This window comes from Nicotiana attenuata, unplaced genomic scaffold (assembly GCF_001879085.1).
Source record: "Nicotiana attenuata strain UT unplaced genomic scaffold, NIATTr2, whole genome shotgun sequence".
NCBI lineage: Eukaryota > Viridiplantae > Streptophyta > Magnoliopsida > Solanales > Solanaceae > Nicotiana > Nicotiana attenuata.
In genome coordinates, this window is record NW_017670572.1 from 379,383 (window position 1) to 391,456 (window position 12,074).

The following is a 12,074-nucleotide window of genomic DNA, read 5'->3' on the forward strand; positions in this document are numbered from 1 at the left end:
AATCCTAAATAAGGTATAACTCTAATTTCGGAAGTAAAATCCATGATTGGTATCAATAACCGTCAGCGGTTCTGTCGGTTCTGAGATTCACGCCACGATCCTCGACCAGTCACGGATATCTTTCTCCTTCCGTTACTAATCTATCTCCGATGTTACTCGAAGTTTATCTCTCCTGGCTTCGATCGATACCAACCTCGATCTCGAAAGAGACTTCGATCTCGAACTTGATGCTTTAGCTCTTCGATGCAACGTCCTTGTTTCGATCAAATAGTGAAATCGGGTAGCACTGATTTCTACCGTATAAAATAACCAATTTAAATAATATGATATTTTAAGGTTCATACTATTCTTGAAGTAGTGGCATAATGTGGCTACATTTCCATAGTCAATAGAGAAGGGCGTACGTAAATACCACTTTGTTATAAATCATAGTAGATCTTACTTGAATTGGTTATAAAATTAAGAAAGTCAAAATAGTGCAGATCTTAGTTATACTGGTCAGGAAAATGAGAGACAGAAATTACGAGAGATCAGTTGTATTAGTTATAAAAATGAGAAATAATGCACGTCCAAGTTGTATTGGTTATAAAAATGAGAAATACAAATTGGTGTAGATCTATTATACAATTAGAAATGATTTTTTTTCTTTCATAACATGGAGATACGGGATTGGGACGTGAAACATGTGGCTGTCTGGCTGAGGAGGACAACTCTATCACAACATCTAATGGTTGAGGAAAGAACTACACCAATGACTAAATAGTTGCCATACTGAAGACAATATAACACATTAACTCCCCAAAACAACCAAAATTAAATAAAATAACTGAGGCAGCTATTAAAACATAGAAGAAATTAGAGGTCATTAAGAAGCTAGATCCTGACTGGTCCTTCCATGATATTATGCATAGAAACTTAAAAAAGAAAATAAATAAAAAAAACTAACAAAATCAAGCACAATCTTGGAATGGTCCATATATATAAAAAAAAATGCAAGAAGTTGTATAGCTGAAACGTGAATTGTTTTGATTTGTTCTTTGGAATTTTCTACTCCATTAATTTTTCACATGGGGTGGCAGATTCAATTTTCCCTTAATTTTTTCCTTTTGTTTTCTAGATAAAAAATTTCTGGTTTACTTGCTAGATAAGTCTCTTTTTCTGTATACTGTGTTACGTGATTCAGTTATATATTTTTTCAGAATTTAAATCAATTACTTTTAAGTGTAAAATCAGACATTCATTTAATCATTTCTAAAATATACAAAATGGAATTACATAAAATGTAGTAAGCTTTAATTAATTGTTTAAATATTAAATTTTAATCAAATAAATAGCCAATAGATTAATTAACTGTTCAAATAAATATAAATATCCCTATGTTTATTCATCTTGCACTTCATTTACTTTACATTGAAGGTGTAAATATTTAAACTGAGTTCAATATAATATACTAATATACTCACACATACAAAAGGAATAGCAAATGGCAAAGACGAGTGGCAAAGAAAGGAAAAGGAAGGAGAAAATAACAGAAATGTACTGTAGTGAATTTTTTACAACACCAGTTCCTTGAAATCGTCTTTTTAATATAAGAAACGTTTATCTAAGTACATTTTGTTTAGTAAACAAATCCAAAATCAACCCTCCATGATCCGAGATTAAGACAATGTCAAATATATTCAATTTAAAAATATGCACTCCTCTAATCTTAGTTATTTCTCTATATAAATACTCTTCTCCTTCCCACAAATAAAGAACATCCTCTGGCAAAGCCAGAAAACGAAATGGAGTATCTAAGAAAGTCTTCTCTTTGGGCATTGCCAACATTTTTGCTTTGTGTTTTCATAGTTTTTACCAACAATATTAATGGCGTCAATGCTTCCCACAAAGTTTTTCCAGAGTTGCAATCTACTATCCCTATTGATGTAGAAAATGTCCACAGAACTGGTTACCATTTTCAACCACCTAAAAACTGGATCAACGGTACGTTTTCACACCTCCAACTTCTCCCTCTTCTCTGGTTTGAAGTATTCATAGAGTTTAAGTTATATATGCTGACAGAGTAAAAATTTCTTACGCTGTATTAATATAATTTAACTTGTGATAACCTGTTGGCTATCATTTTTACCGGCTTTCTAAATTCCAAAAAAAGTTTCTCATATAGATTTACCTGCTAGGTTTTTACCGTATAAGTGACCTAATTTCTTATAATTTTGTTAGTCTGCTTTTCTTGAAGCATTTTGTGTTGGTGATAGATCATTGCATTCTAATGACATGATTTTAGTTTTTGGCATAGTTGTGAATAGCTAGATTTTGTTTACTCTATTATAATTGGTCGTTGACCGGAAATATTCAGTTATTTTAGTTTCCTTTAGACTTCTTGACATTTTTATCTCCCAAGTTATTCTTCCTTTTTCTCTGATTTCCATAAAAGGAAAAAAGAGAGACAATGGCGTACCTTCTTGTTTTTTGGCAGTACTTTTGCTGTTAGGTTTGTCAATGATTTATTTCTTGTCTGTATAGGATATTTTTATATATATATTGGACAATAAAAGATTAAATATGGGAAAAAAGCTTCTGGTTGCAGGGGTGTTCATGGTTCGGTTTGGATCGGTTTTTCCCCAAAAAGAAACCAAACCAAGTAAGTCGGTTTTTCAAATATTAGAACCAAACCAAACCAATTAAATCGGTTTTTTCTCGATTCGGTTTATGTCGGATTTTGTCGGTTTTTCGGTTTTTTCGGTTATTTGTCGGTTTTTCTTAAATATAAGACATACACTACCAAACACATACTTCGGCGACCACATTTTCGACGTAACACTATCAAATCAATTTCCCTTTGAAAAATCTATTATTTACCAAGATATATTGATGATAATTGAATCAAATAGTGATAAATAATTTAAGGGCTCAATTAAAAATATATTATTTTTAACACAAAATGGATTCTTACACTTAACAAAAGAAAACTACCAATCAAACTAGAATGTAAAGGTAAAGAACTATACTAAAAGTGGCAAACTATTAACATTTACCATAAAAATTTTGAAACTTTGTATAAAAATATACATATATATAGGTGTAATAATAACTTTAAAATAGCTACTCCTATAGTCGGTTTGGTTCGGTTTTTTTCGATTTTTTTCTGATTAAAACCAAAATCAAACCAAATTTGATCGGTTTTTAAAATTCAAAACCAAAACCAAATCAAACAAAAAAGTATCGGTTTTTTTGGCCGGTTTGATTTTGTTTTCGGTTTGGTTCAATTTTTCGGGTTTTTATAAACACCCCTATCTGATTGAATATATTATCTAATCGTTCTAAATCAGGGACGGATCTGACTTGTTGGAACGGCCACCACACATTGTTATTTGTGGCAAGCAACTTCAGCGAGTAGCTAGCATTCACGTAAATGGATACTGTACGTAACTACTACATGTAATATAAATATATATAATATATTTCTTCACATATAGGAAACTATATATATAGAGACAGCTAGCTAGGGCAGAGCCAACTTGCATTGTGTGTGTGTTATGCAATAGATAATACAGTATATTAAAGCATACGATCAATTATTTAGTCAACCCTAACTTCCCACAAAGCTCCGGGGGTGGGGAGTGGGGAGTTGGGGATTTGGGGGGCGGCTCAACTACAATAGTGACCTAAAGTCAAAATTATTTACGAGGCCTTAAACTTTTGTTTTTCTTATTTTTTGGGATTCAAAGTTATTAATTAATATTTTATGATTAAATTCTTTCTAATAATCCTTTTTTTCTAAAAAATACTCTCTCATATTTATTAGTTTAGTTTTTTTTTATTATTTGTTAAAAAAAATCAGCGAGAGCACCTTTATGAGATTATATCAAAGTTTCAGTTGATCTCATTTGCTTTTTTGAGTTTTGATCAATTCATATTTTCTAGCTGATGCTCTATAAATTCTAGCTAGTGTATAACAAAAATTAATAAAATATATAGAAGATATCATGCTGAAAGATAATAAAATTTTATAACAATAGAATCTTATTCTAGAAGTTATAACTTAATATTCCCCGCATCTCAATTTATGTGACACTTTTTGTTTTCGAGATTCAAACTTCTTAATTTTGACTGTGCATTTAGATATAGAATCTTTGAATTTTTTAAAATAAAACTTACATACTTGAAAACTATATAAAAGTAATATAAGTCACAAAAATTAATTATTTAAAATATTTAAAACATATATAAATAAATATGATCAAAGTATAATTTATTTAACTCTCAAAATCCGAACATTGTCACATATATTGGGATGAAGGGAGTAATTGATATCAAGATGAATCAGCATTTTTCGTTTACTTCAATACTTTAAAACTTTCAAAAGAATGAAATAAAATGTGAAATGAAGCTATAAAATTAATTACTACATAAAAATTTTTGGGGGACCTCAAGAGCTGGGGCCTAAAGCAAATGCTTTATTTGCTTGGCCCTTCAGCCTCCCCTGGGTTTGGGGGGGGGGGGGGTGAACTCTAAAATGTACACAATTCAAAACACAAGTGGATTTAAAAAAAAGACGAAGGAAAAATGACATTGTATAGCCGTTCTTAAAATAATAGTCGAAAAAATATGTATTTTTTGTATATATATATACATTATGTATGTTATATAAAAATTATATATATTTTATATACTTTTTTAGCTACCAAGTACAAATAGTTTTAGAGCGGACTAAAAGTGAAGAAAGCCCTAAAAAGAACGATGACAATAACAAAGCCATTATAATGGTTATCATATCAATTTCTTTTATAAACTTGGTGAGGGGGGGACCAACTATTGCAAGTCCACCTATAAATTCATAAATTCAAATTCATAATATTCGTCAACTACTAAAATTTAAGGCCACACCCACTTCTAGCCCAAAGGAAATTTAAGAAAAGGGCTAATTAAAGAGAAAAATTATATTACTAATAAATGTAAAATAGGAAAGCAACTTGTTCACTAGGTTTTTACTGTCGTAAAAAAAGTCATAGATATGTACTAGTAAGTAGCAAGTTGCAATCGTTCCAAATGCCTTTGAGATTTAGTTGGAGCATTTTCCATTAAATTTTTAAACATGCATATATTATCTTAATTGCATTAAATTGTATTCTAATCAATATTTCCTTTTCATGGTCTTTAACGGATGCTTCAAACCAACAACAGATCCCAACGGTGAGCCCGGAAATTTCCTTTTTAACATTTTTTCTTAAATTACCATAAAATTTATTGATTTTTTATTTTTAACACCTTTTTCCTCTCTTCATATTTGTTGCAAAACAGGCCCAATGTACTATAATGGTATCTATCATCTATTCTACCAATACAACCCATATGGATCAGTTTGGGGAAACATTGTTTGGGCCCATTCAGTCTCAACGGACTTGATTAATTGGATCCCACTTGAGCCCGCAATCTACCCATCAAAAGTATTTGACAAATATGGTACATGGTCTGGATCAGCCACAATTTTGCCAGGCAACAAGCCCATTATTCTCTACACTGGAATTGTTGATTCCAACAAGACCCAAGTACAAAATTATGCAATCCCGGCCGACTTGTCCGACCCATTTCTCCGTAAATGGATCAAGCCCGATAACAATCCGTTAATCGTCGCCGATATTACCATCAACAAGACCCAATTTCGTGACCCAACAACAGCTTGGTTGGGCCAAGATGGTAATTGGAGAATCACAATAGGCAGTGTGTGGGAAAATAAGGGAATAGCATTATTATACAAAAGTAAGGATTTCATGAGGTGGACTAAGGTCAAAAGTCTACTTCATTCGGCTAATAACACTGGAAATTGGGAATGTCCTGATTTTTTTCCAGTGTTATTGCATGGTACTAATGGTTTGGATGCTTCATACAATGGCAAAAATATTAAGCATGTTCTTAAGGTTAGCCTTGATGTTACGAGGTTTGAGTACTACACAATTGGTACTTATGACACCAAAAAAGATAGGTACGTTCCGGACAACACTTCTGTCGATGGGTGGAAGGGATTGAGACTTGACTATGGAAATTATTACGCGTCCAAGTCATTTTATGACCCTAGCAAGAATCGAAGAGTTATATGGGGTTGGGCTAACGAATCAGATACTGTTGATGACGATGTCAAAAAGGGATGGGCTGGAATCCAAACTATCCCTCGCAAACTATGGCTTGATCCAAATGGAATACAATTGGTCCAATGGCCTGTTGAAGAATTAAACACTCTAAGAGAAAAAAAGGTCCAACTAAAAAATCACAAGTTGAAAAAGGGAGAAATGATTCAAGTTAAAGGGATCACACCTGCACAGGTTTGGATTTTCGTCTTTTATTCCCTTAGTATTGGGTGAAATTTAAAACAGTCACATTTATAACTGGTAATTGAAATAGCCACGGTTTCAAAAGTAATTAAAATTAATATGCTAGAAGATTATACGGATGAGCTCCATAATCCCGCATATTATGTAGAACTTTTCGTGTTTAAGCAAAACAGTGGTTATTTTTTAATGACTTTGCAAATGCTGGCTATTTTTCTATTACTAATCCGAAAAATTGCTAGTCCATGCTATTTTTGACCCTAGTATTAGATTATTTTATAACAAAACAAGATGAGTCTGAATTAATTAAGGTGTAAACGAGAATTGCAGGCTGATGTTGAAGTGACTTTCTCCTTCTCAAGTTTGGATAAAGCAGAGCCATTTGATCCAAGCTGGACTGACCTTTACGCTCAAGATGTATGTGCTATTAAAGATTCGACAGTGCAAGGTGGAGTTGGGCCATTTGGGCTCCTAACTTTGGCTTCTGAAAAATTGGAAGAATATACGCCTGTATTTTTCAGAGTTTTCAAGGCCCAAGATAAATATAAAGTTCTCATGTGTTCTGATGCTTCAAGGTAATTTGTTATCAACAATTTTATTGAGTAGAAATGACACCAGGTAGCCACTTTAATGGTTGATATTTAAGAATTAGTCAGTACGTTCTGAAATTCAATTTTTCAGTTTAAATTTTTGGGATAAAAATATCCTGAATTATCCTGAAGTTAATATATTTAGTTTGAAATTCTAGGACAAAATAAGTACTGGCTAATCTCTAAATAGCATCCCTGAGAATGACTATTTGTGCACCTTCCTATTATGGGCTAATTATTCAACTTTGATCTATTAACCAATTTGTTATTTTCCTTTTGTATGACCAGATCAACACTTGAGAATGACAAGACAATGTACAAACCATCATTTGCGGGATATGTAGATGTAGATTTGACAAAAAACAAGAAATTGTCTCTGAGGAGTTTGGTAAGCTTTCTTCATTTATTTCCCTAAAAAATATTTCAATTCTCTCATATTGTTGTTTATTTAAGCACTCATTTGTTTTGTGACTAGTCCATATTTTTGATTTTTTGCAATATATTTTTCTGCAGATTGATCACTCAGTAGTGGAAAGTTTTGGTGCCGGAGGAAAAACATGTATTACATCAAGAGTTTATCCAACATTAGCAATATATGATAATGCACGTTTATTTGCCTTTAACAATGGGACAGAGAACATCAAAATTGAACTGAATGCATGGAGCATGGGTAAACCTAAGATGGACTGGTCATTTGGTCACTCTTCTTATTGAAGCTAATACTTGTATTTAGTTCCACATTAATGTTGGCGTATTTGTCTGTTCTTTTTGGTTTGAAACATCGGAGACTTACTATTTTTTTTCATGTCAAGTTCTGGAAAATGTTGTAGTGTAGTCTCTACTTCTATCCTTATTCTGACAGTAGACAGACAATGTTCTTAAAGTTTGTGAATGTGTAAGAATTCGGGTTTTTTTTTTGCCGTTAAAAAGAATTTAGCAAGGGAATATGGTTCTTTATCAGATTTGAAACATTCAATTCAAGATTTCAATGGTGGCATAGACGTAATATCCTACCTTAACATCACAGGCTATTTATCTATGCAGCAACAATAATAACAACAACCTAGCAGAATCCTACTAGTGGGGGTCTGGGGAGGGTAGAGTCTACGCAGACCTTACCCCTACCTCGGAGAGATAGAGAGGTTGTTTTCGGAAGTTCCTTGGCTCAGGGATAATAGATCCGTGATAACAACTGTGAACAACTAATTTTTGACCACACCCAAATTATATATTATTTTAGTGTAAATACATTTTTTAAGGTCTAATCTTAATATTTTTAAAACTTTTATCTTACTCTTAATAGGTTTTATTTAGAAAATTAAAAAAATAAATAAATACTAACTACATATTCACATTCTTGGAGTATAAGTTTTATTCCTATTTTTAAATAGAAGAAATTTTTGTTTAAAAAAAATGTTTTCTTCTAATTAGTAGAATTTTAAATGTAAGCTATAGTATTTTTCTTAGTATAATTTAAACTATAGTATAAGTATTGGGTTTTCTTACTTATATAGTTTTTTTTAAGGTCTAAAAGTAAGCGGTTAGTGTGTGTGTATATATATATATTTCCTTCATTTTTATTTAATAAAAGGAGTTATTAAAAAGTCAAAAAAATATAATAATAATAATAATACTACCTACGGTCCAAAATAAGTGATTTTTTGGCCTTTTTCTTGTGGTCCAAAATAAGTGATTTTTCCAGATTTCAAGAATGAATTAATTATTTTTTTCCTACATTATCCTTGGAGTAAATAGTGTTGGAATATGTGTTAGGAGTGTTTATGTGAGATAGTAAAGGTTAATATGGTCAATTCCATTGCTAATTAATGCTAAAAGGTGAATTTCTTAATCTGTGTGAAAACATCCAAAAAATCACTTATTTTGAACCGGAGGGAGTAAAAAAGTAACACCCCTATTACACCATGTTTCCCTCAAACCCCTCACTTCTCACCAATGTTTTAAAAGGCGGGGGCGTGAGGCGAGGCGTTTTACCTCTGACGAGGCGAGGCGTAAGCCCTGAGACATGGGGCGTAAGTCCCACAGATCTTTAAATTTTACTAACTTCAAGAATTTAGGATAGCATAAAATGAAAATTAATTATAAAAATTACATTAAAATCACTAAATTATAACAAATAATATATTTAAAATATTAATAAATTATAATTCAACTATCAATAATACGAAAAGTATGACATATATCATAATGTGCAAATAGTTGCAATGTCGTTACAACTCAAGCATCAAAAGTAATTTATTCGATACGAATCTTATATGTATCTCTTAAGGAGTAATGAATTTTGAAAGAATTTCGATATTATAATTTGATATTTTTATTAAAACACTCCTTTTATTTAATATGCTTTCTATTTGAAAGAGAATTTATATAAAAATATAATTCACAATTCAAATATGATTCTCAAGCATCATTCATTTTTAAGTTTCAACAAGTTAATAAAGTGACACATAATTCACCATACAATACCATGATAACTAATTATTTGTACATAGTTACTAGCTAATATTGAGCTATTAAATTAATAAATATTGTATCTCGTAAACGTGAAAAGAAAAATAATTATAAAAAAAATTATGGACTACTCCATTATATAGTAAAGACATAATAATAGTTAATAAATAAATACTTTTAAATGAAAGATTTATTTAAAATTAACTATCATAGCAGTCTTAGTGGATAACGTGCAATAATTTTTATTTTAATTATGACAATACTCTCAACTTAATAATTTATACTTAGGAAAAAAATAATTTTGAGTAGTCAACGATTTATTAAGAAAATTGAAGATTTACAAGGTTAATTACATACAATTGCATAAAGTTCTATTAGGCGAGCCCAGTACGCTGGGGGTTGGACGTGTCCGAAGCGTAAGCCCCGATGGCCGAGGCGTAAGTCTCACAGAACTAAGCCCCAGACATAAGTCCAGGGGCATTTTACGAGTGCTCCGCCTCGGGACGAGCCCCGGGCGAATCCCAATTCTGTCTTTTAAAACAGAGCTTCTTACCCACTTTCCCACCTTTTACGTCATTCACACACGATCACCTACGCTCACATCTGAACAACTACATTCATCTTCTTCTATAAAAACACACACAAGAGAAAACGGCAAAGAGGACCTTCTAAATCTCAAAAAAAAAAAGGACTTTTCCTACAGTTCTTGTCATCAACACTTCCCTCCTTTGAAATCAGCCCGATCTTCATTATCTCAAGCTCCACGCCTAATTACTTAAGCTACATCCACACACACAAATACAAAGAGAAGACCAAAAACAGGGAGCACAAAAATTGGGGGGAAAACGCTCAGCAAAGAGGAGTTTGGGGTCGGCGTCGAACTTCTCTGCTCGGGTCTCCGTCGTGGTCCTGTTTACCAGTCATTGGGTCTTTTTCCGTCGTTGCTTTCCTCCGATTGTTGAATTTTTCTTTTTCTGGGAGATTATACATTAATTCAACTTATTTGTTCAAAAAAATTTTTTGCAAAGAAGGTGCGTTTCTTCATTTTTCTTTTACTGTGTTTGCCTAAGTTTCATGTTTGTAAATATTGGTATGTTTATGTTTCTGCATTTGATTTAATTTTTTTTCTTTCTTTCTTGTTATCTAATCCTAAGTCTACTAAGATTAACTTGTGTATTTGAGTTATTGCTTGTCTTCTTATGTTTTGAACTTAACAAACAGATTTGATAAAATTGGTCACAGATTTAAATACTCAGTATAGCTAAGCTAAGAAAAGTATACTTTGATCTAGAGTAACCCATGTAAAAGTGAGACATTCAAATCAGTTCACTTCACACTAACAAAGTAGGCTAACAGGTTAAGCAAAATTCAGTGGCCATTTTTGTTAATTTGAGTTCAACCTCCTTTGTAAGACAATACAGAATTAAATTTTGTGTCAAGAGTTGGTTTGACAATTAAAGGTCGTATAAGATTAACCTATATTTTAGGTTTATCTATTGAATTAATTATAACCCGTGTTTAGCCGTTTGAATCCAATTAAGTAAGGAATAGTGTTAAATATAGCGTAAAGCGCCAGCATCTCTACTATATTATCTTAGCTATGTTAATGAAATTTGGCATAAGTTGATTAGTTTTTTTTGTGACAATTGTTTGCCATCCTAATTCCCATAAATCCTGACTTCGCAAGCATTCTCAGAACCTTAGGAAATTAATTTAACTTGTGAATATTCGTAGGATGCTTTAAGAGCGTTCTAATTTATTATTGTGATTGTGTACACGTTCGAGTGATATAATTACGATTTTTAATATTAAAATCAGGGTATGCGTTCGTGCAACTTCGGGCGAAACAATCTTAATAATTAATAAAGCGTGATTAATAGTGTACACGTACGCGTGGCTCATTTCAACATAATTCTATAATTACAAATAATCAAGCAATTAAAAGCGGTTTGAGGAAAAATTGCATAAATTTCTCTAGAACATAAAATATCCAGAATTAGTCAAGCCAGGTATAATTATTAAAGCGACCGTGCTAGAACCACGGAACTCGGGAGTGCCTCACATCTTCTCCCGGGTTAACAGAATTCCTTACCTGGTCTTCTGTGTTTCGTAGACTTAATCAAAGTCAATTTCCTTGAATTGGGATTTTAAAAGGGTGACTTGGGACACCGTAAATATTTATTCCAAGTGGCGACTCTTAAATACAAATGAAATAATCCCTTTTCAAATAATGTCACTTAAATTGGAAAAAACTACTTTCTTTCCTATCTCCTCGGGAAAAAGGAGGTGTGACAACAACAGAAACTAGAAAAATAGTATCAGCATCGTAAGAGACAACAAATAAATGGAAAGGCAATAATAACAATAATAATAATAAATGAATAACTGTGAAACACAACAAAAAACGTAGCAGTCCTAGACAAAACACTATCACACTAGCTGGGACAATGAAGAAAAACGCTTGACTATCCCCTAACCTACAACCCTATTGCTCGATCTCTACACCTTCCTATCAAATTCCATGTCCTCGAAAATCTGAAGTAGCGTCATGTCCTGCCGGATCACCTCTCTCCAATACTTCTTAGACCGCCCTCTACCTCTTCTCCACCTACCAGAGCCAACCGCTCACACCTCTTGTAAATGCCTAATTTCTGCTCTTTTCCTTTTCTTTTTTCTTTTGTTTATTATG

At 32.3% G+C, this 12,074-nt stretch overlaps 1 protein-coding gene across 1 annotated transcript; it reads left to right on the forward strand.

The window, feature by feature from the left end:
- The first annotated feature begins 1,732 nt into the window (after positions 1-1,732).
- On the forward strand, positions 1,733-7,876 carry LOC109241117 (beta-fructofuranosidase, insoluble isoenzyme 1-like). The gene is made up of 6 exons (XM_019407838.1): positions 1,733-1,983; positions 5,185-5,193; positions 5,302-6,320; positions 6,657-6,901; positions 7,205-7,304; positions 7,430-7,876. Exons 1-6 carry the CDS (start codon positions 1,785-1,787, stop codon positions 7,628-7,630), a joined length of 1,773 nt encoding a protein of 590 aa, XP_019263383.1. The 5' UTR covers positions 1,733-1,784; the 3' UTR covers positions 7,631-7,876.
- The last annotated feature ends 4,198 nt before the right edge of the window (positions 7,877-12,074 follow it).